Raw genomic sequence first — 16714 nt, forward strand, 5'->3', positions numbered from 1 at the left:
TTGTATCTTTTTTTAAAGAAAAAAAAAAAATTTTTTTTTCCTAATAGTCTTATGAACGTGGACTTGGCGCGACTTTTTTACAGTGAAACTGTTTTTGTTCGGATATATATATATATATATATATATAAATATATGAAAAATAGATCAAAAATGCATGTGGGTACTCAAATGAAAGCTCTTGACTAGTGTAACATCGGGATGAGCTTATATCTTTAAAAATGTCAATAGTTCACAAGATACAAGGTCATTTCTTAATTATGTATCTAGAGATAGAAAATTTTCGAATGCAGCCTAAGTTCTTATCATCATAAATTTACTATTGGTGAGAATGATATGAAACCTTGAAAAGGCACAACTCCAGATCAATACTTTTCCAACAATACCAAATTTAACCATAAAAATCTATTTTATCATACAAATACACTGGCCACAAAATTTTGCTTATTCTCTTAATTATATAGATTATTTCTAATTTTTTTCAGAATTTTTAAACAAAATAATCTTTATAAAAATTCGATTTATTATTCCAAAGTTTAATTTTTTCAAAAATATAATTAAAATTTCCTAAATTATTTATTAATAATTTTTTACTTTAAACTATGAGCTAAATAAAAATTCATTTTTTCTAATTAAAAATCTTCTATTTTTTTTTTTAAATTATTTTCCCATTGAAAAGTTAAAAAAACGCACATTTTTACGAGCATTAAGACAGATAACCCTCAACTTCCGAAAAAAATAAAGTTTCGCTTATAAATGATCGGATCGGATCGTGTAAACCCTATCTTATTCAAAGGATAGAGTTTCCTATCAAGTGAAAAATACATAATGCGGGTAATCTGATCCACTTGGCTCCGCACGTGCGGCAAATGCTTGATAAAACTACTCTAGCCGCTACTGTAATAATAACCTGGACCTTTAACCCACTCCCCTTGACCTTATTGCGCCTGTTTCTAAATTTTCCAACCGAAAAATAAGGACAAAAATTCACAAATTCCATCTTGAGCTTCCAGCCGTTGGAAAAAGTGTCCTGGACAATACATATAAAGTACAGGAACAATTGAGAGCCACTGGTTAGAGGGGCGCGTGCCATAAGTTCACATCTGCTGCAGTTGGTTTTACATCCCTCTTACTATACATTCATACACTGGAAACTCAACTCCCTCTTGATATATTTATACATTATATATTTCATGTGGATGTATATGTGTATTTCTCTCCGGTCCGGCCCGCTCGATTCTATTCACTTTGGATCCGATTACAAAAACACTTCCGCAGGAAACTGTCTAGATCTTTCCACCGTATTTTTAAATCATATTCATAAAAAGTCTTAACCTGGAACCTGGCTACACTTATTTTTTATTTTCGAAATAACAACTTCCTTTATCGACATCCTTATTATCATTTCTCAGGAACAAATGCCGCAATTAAGGGATTACAATGCGCTTTAATTAATAAGTAATTAGTGAGGCTAAAATGATCAAAATTTTTTTGTCACTAAAAATAGAAATTTTTAATGAGAAAAATATTTTAAGTTCTGATGCTCCGAAAAATGTGCTTATTTTTTTAGAAAAATTGAAAATTTTTAATTAAAAAAAATAATTTTTATTCACCTGAAAGTTTAAAATAATTTAGAAAATTAATTTTGTAAATATTAATTATATTTTTTTAAAAATTAAATTTTGAAAATAATAAATCGAATTTTTATAAAGATTATTTTGTTTTTTTGTTGATAAATCTTGAGAAAAATTAAAAATAATAAATTAATAATATTACTAGGTTAAATTAAATAAAATTAATCAATTTTTAGGATTTTTTAACGAATTATTTTTGAGAGAATTTTTTAATAAAAAATACATGTAGAAATTTATGCAATTTTTTTTTTAATTAAAAATTATTTATTAAACTAAAAAAGTTATTTTAATTTTTAAATCTTTAAATACTTATTTTATAATAATTAACCATTTTTTATTTTTATTAAAAAAAATAAAAAAATTTTGCGGAGTTTTTTTTTAATAATACTTATAAAATTCTCGGAGTGAATTTTACTGTGAAAAAATTAAATTTTTTAGTGTCTTATAATTCAAAATTTAAAAAAACTATTTTTTTTATTTTTATCTGATAAAACGAATTATGTTTACTCAAAAATTTAAAAAAAATGCCTAAAAATTCTACGTTTAATTAGATAAAATTAATTACTTAAATGTTGCTGAAATTAACTTTTATACGGCAATTTTTAGGATTTTTAAACAAATAAATTATTATTCAGAGAATTTATCAAAAAAGCTACTTTTAAAAATTAAAAAAAAAAATATTTATGCAATATTTTTAATAAAATTTTTTTTACCAAACTAAAAAGGTTGTTTTAATTTTTAAAATTCTAAATTCTAATTTTATAATCATTAAAAATTTTTTATTTAAAAAATAAAGAATTCCGCAGTTTTTTTTCGACAGTATAAATAAAATTTCCGGAGAAATAAAATCAATTAAAAATTGTAGAAGTTAAATCCAACTTTAAAAAATAGCTAAAACTTTAAAAAATCTTTAAATCTTTAAAATTACTTTAATTTTAAAAAACAAAACTTTTAAAAATTCTATAAATAAAATCAATTAAAAATTGTCGAAATTCAATCTAACTTTTAAAAATTACTAAAACTTTTAAAAATATTTAAATCTCTTAAAATAACTTTAACTTCTAAAATTACTTAGATATTCTAAGCTTGCAAGATTTTAAGATAAAAAATTTGTATTTTATAATTCTTTATTTGCACATATATTGTTGACATGTAAAACATGGTTTGTTACAATTTGATACAATTTAGACATATTAAATAAATAACTAATCTTAAACAACCTGTAAGTATTTTGTTATTTATTAACTGAGATCTGAATATTACCTTAAACCTGCCTTATAAAAATTAATGAAATTTCTAAAAATCTTCAAACCTTTTAATATAACTTCAACTTTAAAAAACAAAACTTTTAAAAATTCTATAAATAAAATCAATTAAAAATTGTTAAAGTTAAACCTAACTTTTAAAAAATACCTTAAATTAACTTTTAATCTTTTAAAATTACTTTAACTTAAAAAAATAAAATTTAACTTTTGAAAACTCTTCCCAAATTTTCCTCATGTGGAGCCCATATTTAAGATATTTAAAAAAAAAAAATTCCCAGAAAACATTGCAATTTCTCGGGTCCCATTATTCCCAAAATTCCATCGGAACTTCTATTCGACAAAATAAACAGGCTTTGCCCATTTTATACCTGAGAAGTAAAATAAATTCTGATACTCCAAATTGTAATCCAACCGTCTCCAGAATCTCCATTTAAATCAAAAAAGAAATATGCAACAGATTACATATTACATATTACATATTACATTAGTCCTACCTGATATCAGTCCCAGGACAATTGTCATTAAAATAAACGGTAGCTGGGGGATTTTGCCTGAGGGCCTGAAGTTAAAACCAGCTAAGGCCCATTAGACAAAGAAACAAGCCCGAAGAGTGGGGAAGGCTCTAGAGGGCCTTAGAGGCCCAACGGTTCCCGTCGAATTTTATTTCGGGGGCTGTGAACAAACAGCAGTTGTAGCCGAAGGCAACCGAGTAGTCCCGAAGCTAAACAGGTAAGCAGCTGCGTCAATTCGGCTCAGAAACTGATGCCTGATGCTTCACACCGGCTGGGTGTGCATTGGTGTGCGTGTGTGCGTGTGTGCATGTGTCTATGTAATTCTTGGTAGGAAACCGACAGAGTAGCGTGTTTAAATTAGTACCGGCACAACTGTCGTACGTTTAACATGTCAGTGTCGAATAGTGAAGAGTGAATTTAAATTTAGTGAAGAAATGTTTTGATAAAGTGACAATGAAAGTGTGGATTTTCCTGACGCTTTTCCTGGCGGTTGAAGCCGACCTCCTGGACCTTTATGTCGAAGACATGGACCAGGCGATGCGGCCCAGGGCCAGAAGAGCTCCCAAGGTGCCTTTTAAAATCGGGGATTACAAGAAGCAGAAGCTGGATGTCGATGACAACTGGACAATTGGAAAAAAGCATTTTAAGAGCAAGATTTTGAACGTAGATGGTCTGGAGATTCCTAATCTTAAAGAGCAGAACCAGAACAGAGATTTCGAGCTTGTTAAGAGCAATCGGATGCTGGATTTGCTGGAGGGATTTGGAAGGAGGAAGAGAAGTGTTAATAGGAAGACTGAGGAAGTTTTTCAGCCGAGTTTTGTGAAAGGGGAAATCAAGAGACAGAAGCGCGTTCGAAGAGGTGATTTAAAAGTTAAGTTAAATTTTACCAGGCACGAGGTCCTGGATGACCTTGGTGATGTCCTGCTGGAATGGGACATTTCTGGAGAAGATGTGGTTACATTTAGAGTCACTGCTAGGACTAAGGGGTACGTTGGGATTGGGTTTAATGACAATGGACACATGAAGGGAGCGGATATTATTCTGACCTGGGTGGATGACCATTCTGGTGTTGTCAATCTCTTGGTAAGTATACGTTTTTTTATGGGTTTTTATTTTGGTATCAGGCGTCTTGATCCTCTGAAAAAATATCTAAAAAAAAAAATATCCCCGGATAAAATATCCCCGAGACTAAATATCACACAAAATCCAGTAACAATTGTTGATAAATGAATGACAAATAAATATATAAATATTGTAAGCCTATCATAATCATATCTAAGAATGTGTAACTATCTTTTGTTTCTATTTTTTACTTTCCTTTAGCTTCTGGTCAAAACATTGAAAACATTGATTATTTAATTAATTTAAGGAATTAATTAGCATCTAAGAATTAAAGCTTTGGTTTGTATAGTCATTATATATTATATAATATTGTTTATACTCTGTTACTATCTTCAACTCTGTATCTATTGAGTAACCTTGTTATTGGCCCTCTGAACTGTTGAGTTTTAATAAAAGAAATAAATAAATAAATAAATCCACGATAAAAGGGCACAACATGGTTACAAGCTTATATGTTGGTAATTTAATTGTTTAAGATATTTTGTCGAAAGATCAAGAATTATAAAACCCTTGATTTTGGAAATTTAAGAAGCTTTAGTTTAGTATCTGATGTTTTATTTTATTTTTACCTTGAAAATTTACAAATTTAGATTTGAAATTAAAAAGCTTTCCCGCCATAAAATTACGCGCCAAAATTTGAATATTTACTAATTTTAGATTTTTATAGGCTGACAAAAAATAAAAATTTCTAGGCAATATATTGGAGATAGAAAAAAATGATAAGAAAGCTTTTTTTGTAGCAAATTTAAGTTACAATAAAAAGTGTCTCATGATTTTTTTGAATCTGTGATATTTTGTTCAAAATTTGAAATTTTTCTAGTGGAAAAATTTTTTTTAGAAAAATTCTTAGCTTATAAATAAGAACTCAAAGTTTTAGGGAAAATATCAGATATATAAATAAAGATAAGAAACATTTTTTGTTAGGGATAAGATTTGTTCAAAAAAATGAGGAAAATAGTTGACCTCGAAGGCCATCCCAACAATTTCCCGCCAATTTCATACCTAGGCGATCAAAATTGCACTTATGATGTTTTTGAGCTCTTCGAGCTCAAAAATACGATTTATGTAGTTATTTTGAGCTCTCCAAGCTCAAAGAAATAGCTTTTCTATGTTTTTGAGCTTTTTGAGCTCAAAAGTCTGATAAAACACTAATTTTTGAATTCAAACTGCAATAACTTTTGAATAAATGAACCGATTTTTACGCGGTTGGCGGCATTCGACGCAGTTTTTTTATCCCCATAAATAATCTTTAAGTTTATATTTATTGAACTAGAATTTTCGAAGTCATTCCAAAAAAACACTTTTTTTGGTTTTTTTTCTCTCGCGATATATCTCTCGAACGAATTAACCGATTTCAACCGGGATGGCGGCAATCGACGTGGTTTTTTTATGTTAAAAACTGATTAGTTTTTGGAATTGATCGGCAAAGCCGTTTAAAAGTCATACCAAAAAAAACCCTATTCAAAAAAATTTTTTTTTTCAATTTTTTTGAGATTTCTCAAAATTTCTCGGTCCGAATCGATTCAAATTCACAGAAAATCTAAGCTTGAGGAAACTGTTTATTGTAAAAACAATAACTTTCCAATTTTTGAAAATCTTCGATTTTTTGAGCGGGAAGTTCAAAAGATTCCTTATAATTTTTTCGTATTTTTGATATTTAGCTCATAATTTTGAATTTTTAAATGTAAATAACAATTAAATTGAAATTTGAAGCTGTTCTTAAATAAAAATTGTAAACATTCAAAACACAAAGTGTAGATTAAGTATTTTTGAGTATCTGGTTTTATTCGGCGTTCTCGGTTATTCGGAACCTGTCGCTGCAAAAAAGAGAAAAGAGTGTTGGTAACTAAACCGGGCCCGAAAGAGTAAGAAAGCAAAAAGAGAAGAAGGTGAAAATGAATAAAAAGAGGATGAATTAAAGTAAGATTAAGAAGCCGGAGGACGGGATTTTTATGGGGATAAAGGGCGTTTTTTATGGAATAGTTGATTCTTTAAACAAAAGACACCTGAATTCCAGATTATTCGCCTTCTTAAGCGGTTTTTGTGAGAAATAATAGTTTAGTGGTCAGCCTGTGGTTTATTTTTATGGGAATTAGATAACAAAATAGTGAGTGAGATAAAAGGAGCCGGAGGTCAGACATAACCTGTATTTCTTAAATTCTTTAACAGATTCTCAACTCGGTTCTAAGAACGGCTAATCTTAATTAAATTTATTTCCATCTCGGCAACTATCCACTAATATAAGCGACATTTCGAATAAAAAACAAATAACAACTTTAGATTGAGATAAAATACGTAATAAGTCTTATTTTTTATTCCTGACCGTGTCTATCCCTTGAATTAAAACGATACCAATACTATTATCCTTTTCCGTCTTGATCTCGATAATGATCTTCCGTCAATTCATTTTATTGTTTTTTCTCGAGAGATCCGAGGCCCGGTTGATGGATGCCCCGCAGATGGCCAGATTCGAATCCACCCGACCGGAATCCGCCCGATTGGGTCCAGGGGGTATCCTCCGTCATGCCTAAGTCAGATCTCAGTGATAGACAGCCTTCGGTTGCTTTTTCAGCCATTTCAATTGAATTGTTTCGAAGACTCGCAAATGAGTGGCACAAATTTGAATTTAGGCAATTATTAAGCTCAGTCTAGCCTGAATTTGCATCCAGGTCTTCTTCTGCTCTTTTAAAAATTCTGAAATAATTTTAAGGGGAAAATTTAAGCAAGGAAGTAAAGGAGTTTTAGATGTTGGGGCAAACGGAAGTAACGGTTGCAAAAATTAAAGGATTTATGGTAGAATAATTCGGGAAGGTTTTGATTGATGTAATTATTATTGGGGAGAAAAAGAAAGTGGGTTAATAAAGTGTCATCAGTTACTATTAATTCCCTCGCGGTTTCGGAATCACTGTAAAATCACAGTGAAATTTTAGTGAGATTATAGTAAAAAGATAGTGCGACCATGATGAAATTACGGTGAAATCACCATAATTTTGTGCCATTCGGTTACTGTAGTTTTATGGTCATCTCACAGTGGTAATGCTGTGAGTTTAGAGTGGTACCACTGTTAATTTACAATGAATCCACAGTGAATCTACGGTGAATTCACAATGAATCCACAGTGAATTTATGGTGAATTCACAATGAATCCACAGTGAATTTATGGTGAATTCACAGTGCATTCACCATCTTAAAAATAATTGTATATAATTATTTCCATGAAAAAAAATATCTGTCGGGAGCAGGAATCGAACCGCGAACCTCATGCTCGGAAGACTGACTTGCTACCAATTGACCTAAGAGAACATCGCGAGAAAATATGTTCGTGTGAACTACAAGTCCTGCATATGTTATAGAAATGACTATTTTTTTTTTTTCGTTACATATAATTATATAAGAATCATAAATAATTTTTTCGAAATTGCAAAACCATCTCATATTATTACATATAATTATATATTAATCATATATAATTATTCGAAATCGCAAAAACCATTACATATAATTATGTATAATTATACATGATTATATATAGTTATATATAATTATACATGATTATATATAATCACAAAAACCATTATACATAATTATATTTAAATTAGATGTAATTATATATTAATCATATACAATTTTCTTACCCCGGACCCAATGAGTTCACAGTGAAATTACTATGAATTCACAGTGAAACTCTATCATGAACTAACGGTGTTACAACTATCAGATCATTCTGAAGTCACGGTTAAATCATGGTAAAACGACAGTGAAATTACTATGAATTCACTGTGGAACTATTGTGAACTCACGGTGTTATCTCTGTGAGACTACCATGAATCTACAGTGATACCACCACTAAACCATAGTGACGAAATGGCACAAAATCACTGTGAATTCACTATGAAATTACCGTGAACCCACAATAGATTTACGGTGAAGACGATTTCACTGTGAATTCACTGTGATTTCATAGTAATTCCGAAACTGCGACGAGGGTTATAAGAGCATTGATCCTTATAATAAAATTACGATAAATATTTGTTGCAAACTATTCGTAAAGTGGTCAAATATATTATAAGCATGAAAATATATGAAAATATATGCTTGCGCGCGCAAATAAAATTCTAGTTATGATGGAAAATAATAAACGTGAAAAATTAAAATGAATAATTATTTTTTATTTAATATTAAAAATTACAGTAAAATAAAATGTTTTTAAATTACTAAAAAATCAACCGGAATTTTTAGTCAAAATTTCTCCAAGTTTTGGTATTATCCACCTTCCTTTGAGGCGGCGCTGCAATCGCTCTCAGACATCAGCTGTATAAAAAATTACACATTTTGGTGATCAGTTGTTGCTTAATTATAGTTTATTCTAACAACACTTACAAAGATACTAAAAATACATTATTAGGTGACTGAATGGTAGTTACGGACGATGTCCCGGATAGCTTAACTGGTAGAGCCTTTGGCGCGTAACCAAACGATCCGGGTTCGAGTCCCGGTCTGGGCTGTCTGAATTATTTTTTCGGTTACCGAAAATTCCTACCGAGTAAGGTCCCCCCTCCCCCTTTATCCTTTATTTCCCCAGTTCCCAAAATTTGTCTTTAATGACAAATTTAGCTATAATTTAGCTTTAAACTATCTTTTACTTTTTAAAATGATTTCATGTTGCTATTTTGAAGAAAAAAAAAACGTTTTGAAAAAAAATTACGTGGACGTCCTGATGTCACCCTATTTTGGATGTAACACCAATTATTCCCGAACAAATTGATATTTCGAAACCAGATTTTTTTTATTAGTTTAAGAATTCAATGAACTGGTGCCGTACTTCATATCAGTAGCCTAGTTTACGTATTTTTTTTAAAATTGAATTTTTATTAAAATCACTTCGATAAACACGTACAAAAACAAACAAATTTTTCTTATTTCTGTCAGGTAAAAATTTTGGCGCCACTTGATCAAGCTAGATTTTTTTGAACTGCATGCGCATATGATAAGAAAAACGGGCATCGATATTTAAAAAAAAAAAAAAAAAAAAAACCCTATAAAAAATTACTTAATTTTTTATTTTCTTTTAATCAATTACACAATTAATTTTTTTCTCAAAAAATAAATGAGCGTTATGAGCCGTGCACTTTTGGATTCTCCAAACTTTAATTAATTTTATCCAATTAGTTAAGTATTATTTGTAAAAATGTACTTTAATGATATTCGGAATTTTTTTTTGACTATTAGCTAGTATTCTACATATATTTTCAATGAAATAAATTTAATAAAACATTCAATCTTATTAAAATCTAGTTTTTCAATAATATAAAACCTATGAAAATAATTTTCCATTGAAATGTCCAACAATAATTCTACATATCTACAGTATGAAATTTTTCTCATGAATTTACCATAAAATTTCCTTCCAAATGTATATACATATTGGTATTTCTTCGGCAAAGGGAATAGAAGAGTCTCACCGGGGGGCCGACGTATCTGGAGGCCTTGGGTCGGCTGGACAAGCAACCAGTGATCTCATGCCAAATAACGTATTTTGCACTCTTCCTTTAGACCTTCCGAGATCTCTATCAGATATAATCTTTAAGCAGATATATTTTTTTTAATTACTCGAAATTCATCTCAAGAATCATATATCCCTTAAAACAATTTTTTCCTCATCAATAAATCAAACAAAGAATTAAAAACCAGAAAAAAATGATGGTATGATAACTAAAATAATTTTCCCCGGAATCATTGTTTCCATCTCGGTTCTCAACGCACCCATATTTCCCATGAATCCCCTTCTCCAAACTAAAACACAATCCTAAATCTAAATCTCAAGAATATCAAAGGATAGCATGCAATAAAAGTAATTCAAAGAGGGTGTACTCATTAGCATACTTGAAGCGACATCCTGACATAATCCAGGCGATGATTTACGACTGGTGATCTTATGGTATGTAAACCGGTCGTATCAATAAAATGAAACATACCTTCTGCTTACACACACGGATCATGTAGATGCCATCATTATTGGGTGTATACCCAATCTACCCAATATGTTTTTCTTCAATGCCACTCCATCACTTCTCTTCCATTCTTTCCGCATTAGAAAGACTAGAGCATACTAGCTTAATGACCAAATCTGCTAGTCATCAGTCAGCTCCTCTAATCCTAATCCTCACTTTTAGCCTCAAGTCAAATTATCCTGGCCTTGAACCGAGCATATGACTAATTAGCGGCAGTGAATAATCGCGATAAAAATCAATGAGTTAACAAGATGTTCTCTAACATCCTCCGATCCGTGACGGAATTGCGGAGCATGACGCAATTTAGATTCGTTATTCGCAGGAAGAGCTCAAGACCCTACCACACTAACAGGTACAAGTTTAATTTATGAGATACTTAGGTCCCATAAAACCTCAAAGCTGTCTGCAGGTAGCAAGCAAGCCGCGATTCAAAACCTGGCTGGGATTTTCCGTTAACTCTTTGTGTATCTAAGCCCCAATTCGTCCCAATAGAATTCCCACGAGATTTTACAATTCTGGATCTTCTTATTCAATAGATCTTCTTACTCATATTCACATTTTTTTTTTTTTTTTTTTTTTTTTAGGATTCACACGGTGATGATGATGCCAATGCATCTCCGATCACAGACGCCTCCCAAGATGTTAAGATAATCGAGGGCTTTCAGAACGACACCCACACCTCGGTTACGTTCTCACGGGCATGGCAAACCTGCGATCCAGACGATTACCACTTAACCGTAAGCTACCTATAAGTTTCTCCTTAATTTCAACTTTATAGCTTCTAATAATCAACAATTTTTATCTTCACCTTTATAGGAAGATAGTGTGAGAGTGATCTGGGCGATGCACGAGTCAGACCCCGAATTGAGCACCCCAGTGTGGCACCATGAGCCCCGAGGATCCCGCAAGCTGAGAATCAGAGCTCCAGCGGACAGAAAAGCACCTGCTAAATCTGTTGGAGTCAGACATTGGGACGTCAAGTTGAACCAGTTCGCCGTGGACGGAAAAGACAATACTGTCTACTGGTGCAAGATTTTCGCAGCTCCGGTTAGAGAGAAGCACCATATGATCGGGGTGAGTATCTAATACCTTGTCTTCTAATTTAGTCTTCTAATCCAAATTGTCCTTTTGTATTGATGATAATCTAAATTATATTCCAGTATGAGCCGCTGATAGACAAAGGCAACGAAGATCTAGTGCATCACATAATCCTCTACGAATGCGCTTCTACATCCCCGACGTTGAAAGAGCACGCACGGATTGTTGGGACTGCTTGCTATACGTCGATCATGCCAAGAGAGTGGGACTCTTGCATCCAACCTATCGTCGTTTGGACCCGCGGCAGCAAAGGTAGTGTCCATTGATAGATTATCTTGAGGTTATCTTCTAGGATACCAACTGATGATGATGGTAATTTGTTTCAGGTGATTGGCTGCCGGAACACGTGGGACTGCCAGTGGCGGAGCACCAAGAAGGCTCGTACTACATGTTGCAGGTGCATTACAACAACCCAGGCTTGAAGAAAGCGGTTGATAGCAGCGGAGTGAGGCTCCATTTGACCTCAGAACTTCGGCCACAAGAAGCTGGGATATTCGTTTCGGGGATTGCTGTGTCTCCGTTGCATCTTATCCCGCCGAAGCAGAAGGAATATGCTACTGCTGGTTACTGCGATACTCGCTGTACCGACGCGGTAGGTTTGAATTTAACTATCACCCAATTTGAATTGAACAATGCTTAACTTTGAATGATCTTTTCAGCTGCTTCCAAAAGAAGGGGTCAATGCGGTGTCTGTTGTCCTGCACTCGCATCTGGCAGGAAGGAAGATGAGTTTAAAGCACATCAGAGAAGGCAAAGAACTCCCGCACATTATCAGAGAGAACCGTTTTGATTTCGATTACCAGCAATCCCACAGTTTGCAAGAGGAAGTTAAAATTCTACCCGGTGATGAATTGGTCACCGAATGCGTTTACGGAACTGAAGACAGAACGCGGCCGACTATGGGCGGATACGCCGCCACACAGGAAATGTGCCTGGCTTTTGTGGTTTATTATCCGCGAACCCAGTTGGCAGGCTGCTATAGCACATCTCCACCAAAAGATTTCTTCAAGACTCTCGGAGTTTATGACTTCAAGGGAGTTTCTTTGGACAATTTGGAGAAGCTCTTCCTGACTTCTGGGTAAGCTTCCAATCTTAATGATTATGTTAGCTTTGCATTAGCTAGAATTGATGCTGACTAATTTGCTTTCTTCCAGAACTGACGGAGTGATGCAACCGTCTACAGTCCAGCAACTTCCAGTGTACCCAGCGGTCAGACCCAGAGATGAAGTGGACCAAGAGGTCATCAGAGAAGCCCAGTCTGCTTTGAAGGCCATGGACGACTTCTTGGAAACTGAAGATGAGGACGTAATCTTCACTAGGTTGGTGATTGACAACCCAGAAGAGTTCCGCGGCAGGACTTTGGCAGAACATCTCCAAAACTTGCCCTGGACTGAGGAACTCCTTGCTAGGAGCATTGAACGAAGCTTCTACCGAGGCAGGCACATGACCTTCTGCCGCAGGCGCGACGATAAATTGGCGTTGCCTTCTGTAGTCAGAGAGTTTCCAAACTACACTGCTTTGGTTGAGCCAAAAAGAACCGTCTGCTCAAAAAAAGTCGTCACTTCTGCTGGGATCAAGATTCTTCCAAGCTTGGTTGTCATTTTTGGATTGCTAGGGTTCTTCTGCTGATCGGCCAGTTTTGACTTGTATATTTATAGATTATATTATTTGTAGCCTATTTATTATAGAATTCTGCTAAGAAGATCAAAAAATCTGTGGAAAAATTTTTTTGGCATGAAAATCAAACTTATCACCTAATTTTTCCACAGAAATAGAGTTTTGATTTGCCTTTAATTATATGATAACGTGAATAAATTAAAGGTAATTTTGTAAAAAGAAATATAAACATGAGATTCCATTTGTACATATTTATTTATAAGATAACTTAAGAGCTTACAAGCATAAGATTTACAAAAAAAGAATATTATTTTTATTATTCACCAGGATTTAATTTCTCCGTGTACATTTTAAGTGTTATCAAATTTGTATCCAAGATTTTATATCTGACCTCTTATTTTATTTATTTTAATGTAAATTTAAAAGCTATTTTTAAATAAAACATATCTAAAATGAAACTTAAAATTTAAAATCAATATTACCCAATCTATTTTTAGCAACCTTGACCGATTCCAGCTTATCAGCACCGCCAGATGCTTCATAAATAATTTTATAGAGGACACTAATAATTTAAAAATAGAGTACCCAATTTTCCGGCTGATTGGACAGAGCATTTGAAAAGAGAATGATTGCTTCAGATTCTTAACCGGTACATTACGCCCCCACATTTATGGTTAAACGCACGGCTCACCAAGCAAAAGGTGGTCGCATGTGTTCGCCGCTGATAACTCCCGATTGGAATTAAATTGAATTATAGCGCTCGCACTAGATCGAGAGTATAAATACGAGGGTTTCCTCTGCTGGAGCATCACAGTACTCGGAACATTGGTGGAGTATCCTTCAATTCTCAACCAAGGAACCGACAATCGACAAGCGGAATCTATTCAACAGTAAGTATTGCATTACACCATCATCATCGTCACCATCGCCGTCATCATCATCATCATCATCATCATCACTAATTCTGCTAATCTTCCTTGCAGATGAGGCGAACACGATTCACAGTTCTACCAGTTCGCTCCTGGCAGTATGTTGGTCTGATGGTGGTGTCTCTGGCTTGCATGACTTTGGGCCTAGTGTCCAGAGACCGAGCTGGAAGATCTGGAAGCCTGGCTGGTCCTGAACTGAAGCACACTGCACCACATGAGTAAGTCATCAAACATTTCGACGGTTAAATTAGCAATTGGTATAACTTCTTATTTTTTATAAGATTGTAGAAATATTCTAATTATAAATTATTTGAATAATCCAAACCAAAATATTGTTTTTTAAAGTGATAATAAATTTTGAATTAATTGTTTTTTCGTACAAATGCAAGATTTTCTAAAATTGAGTCTGACAATTTGCTAATTAGAATGTCGATTTATCTTATCTTGTCCAATTCCTTTGATATTACTTCTAATTGTTCTTTAATTATGATTTCCAGAGTTGACGCTTGCCCAAATGAGCTAGCCATGCTCTTCCGATCGTTTGCTGACGACCCGGCTGCCAAAGGACTTGAATTTGACCACCGAATCGACCCCTACAAGCTGGATCAGTCAAGAATATCACGATCCAGGTCCCTAGATCGCGTCGATGCTCGACGAATAGCTCGTCGAGAAGTCGATGCTCGGTTGGAGAGTCGAAGACTGAGCAGAAACTTAAGAGAGAGCCAAAGACTGAACCGCGATAGGCAATTGGAGAGTTTTGCTAGAATCCGAAATGCTGAAAGCCGTCAGAAAGCTGAAAGCCGTCACAATCGCGGAGAAATCCGCGCTTCAGTTCGGGATCGACGAGTTGAGGAGACTAGAGTTCGGGATCTACGAAACCGAGACGTTTCGCGGAGTAGACGGCTTGAAACTCAGGAAAATTCGCGAGATCGACGAGTAGATTCTAGAGCAGTGGAGAGACGGCTTGCTGAAGTTTTTAGAGTTCGTGAATCTCGAGACGAACGTCGTGTGGCTTCTAGATCGTTAGATTCACGTGAACGACGAGTTTTAGAAGCATCTAGAGTTCGAGAATCACGAGATGAACGTCATTTGGCTTCTAGATCACTAAATTCACGTGAACGACGAATTGTTGAAGCTTTTAGAGCTCGCGAATCAACTAGACGTCTTGATCAAGCCCGCGAATCACGAGATGAACGTCGTGGAGTTTCTAGATCACTAGATTCACGTGAGCGACGAATTGTTGAAGCTTCTAGAGTTCGTGAATCAACTAGACGACTTGATCAAGCTCGCGAATCAACTAGACGTCTTGACCAAACTCGTAAATCGCGAAATGAACGTCGTATGGCTTCTAGATCACTAGATTCACGTGAGCAACGAATTGTTGGAGCTTCTCGAGTTCGCGAATCACGAGATGAACGTCGTGCAGCCTCTAGATCATTAGATTCACGTGAAAGGCGAATTGTAGAAACATCTAGAATTCAAGAATCGCGAGACGAACATCGTGCAGCTTCTAGATCGCTAGATTCACGGGAACGACGAGTTATAGAAGCATCTAGAGCTCGCGAATCGCGAGACGAACGTCGTGCAGCTTCTAGATCGTTAGATTCACGTGAACGACGAGTTGTAGAAGCATCTAGAGCTCGCGAATCGCGAGATGAGCGTCGTTCTACTGCAGAACTCTCAGAAAATCGCAAAAAAAGATCTGTTGAAGGTTCCCGAGTCCGCGACGAACGCAGGGTATCTGAAATCCGAGGACGTGATGCACGGGATCAACGTTTTTCTGCTACTAGAGCAGAAAGTATAGGAAAACATGAAGCAGAAAGCTCAAGAACTCGCAAAACTCAAAATGAACGGAGGGTCCATGATAACAATGCTCAACGTGCTCCGTTAGTCAGCCGAATTCGACGAGAGTCCATCTCTAGGGAACGGCTAACTGATGATCGCAAAGCTGATACAATCAGGGTATCAGGAGAAGATCAGATCCGAGTTAACTACTTCAAGTTGCCAGAAATTAGTGCTAAATATGACTACGAGTTTATCAAACAGGCTCTTGTAGCTGGTTTGTTTACTATCTACGCTGCTTCTATCTTCCAGGGCAAGGCTAGCTACTTTAGGTAATTTAACAAATTTATTTTGAAACTCTTCTGTAGTGCTGATGGTTATTTATTTCTGTTACAGGTCCATCATCCCCCAAGCTCGTCTTGCAGCCTGGTAAACATTATCTTAAGCTGAAATATAACTGGCAATTCTGGCACTCTATATTTATCTATATTCTGGCCTAAATCCTAACTAGTCCTGTAGTTCCAAAAATATTTACAGCCAGATAATTATTACTCATTATTAAAAAATTATGACTATATATTACATATTATATATTTAGTGTAGTTCTCTGTATCCTGTTATTGATGAATAAATAAATATTTTTTGTGTCTTATATTACCTGTTATTTATTCAAAAATTAAAAAATTCCCCCTTATACCAATTTTCAAGCTTACCTCCGTCGATTCCAAGGTCTAGTTACGGAAACGA

General features: G+C 34.4%; 2 protein-coding genes across 3 annotated transcripts; both read left to right on the plus strand.

The window, feature by feature from the left end:
* The first annotated feature begins 3740 nt into the window (after positions 1–3740).
* On the plus strand, positions 3741–13616 carry LOC123268802 (MOXD1 homolog 1-like). Its single transcript, XM_044734159.1, has 7 exons — positions 3741–4491; positions 11126–11278; positions 11358–11615; positions 11702–11891; positions 11966–12231; positions 12299–12717; positions 12794–13616. The coding sequence occupies exons 1-7, from the start codon at positions 3862–3864 to the stop codon at positions 13266–13268; spliced, it is 2391 nt and encodes a 796-aa protein (XP_044590094.1). The 5' UTR covers positions 3741–3861; the 3' UTR covers positions 13269–13616.
* A 418-nt stretch (positions 13617–14034) lies between these two features.
* Positions 14035–16619, plus strand: LOC123268803 (uncharacterized protein DDB_G0283697-like). 2 transcript variants are annotated; one of them, XM_044734161.1, is made up of 5 exons: positions 14035–14146; positions 14240–14403; positions 14683–15477; positions 15508–16299; positions 16364–16619. In XM_044734161.1, the coding sequence occupies exons 2-5, from the start codon at positions 14240–14242 to the stop codon at positions 16398–16400; spliced, it is 1788 nt and encodes a 595-aa protein (XP_044590096.1). In that variant the 5' UTR covers positions 14035–14146; the 3' UTR covers positions 16401–16619. The 2 variants fall into 2 exon arrangements, with proteins under 2 accessions (XP_044590096.1, XP_044590095.1); XM_044734160.1 differs by having other exon boundaries at positions 14683–16299.
* Positions 16620–16714: the final 95 nt, after the last annotated feature.

This window comes from Cotesia glomerata, linkage group LG7 (genome assembly GCF_020080835.1).
Source record: "Cotesia glomerata isolate CgM1 linkage group LG7, MPM_Cglom_v2.3, whole genome shotgun sequence".
In the NCBI taxonomy this organism is placed as follows: Eukaryota; Metazoa; Arthropoda; class Insecta; order Hymenoptera; family Braconidae; genus Cotesia; species Cotesia glomerata.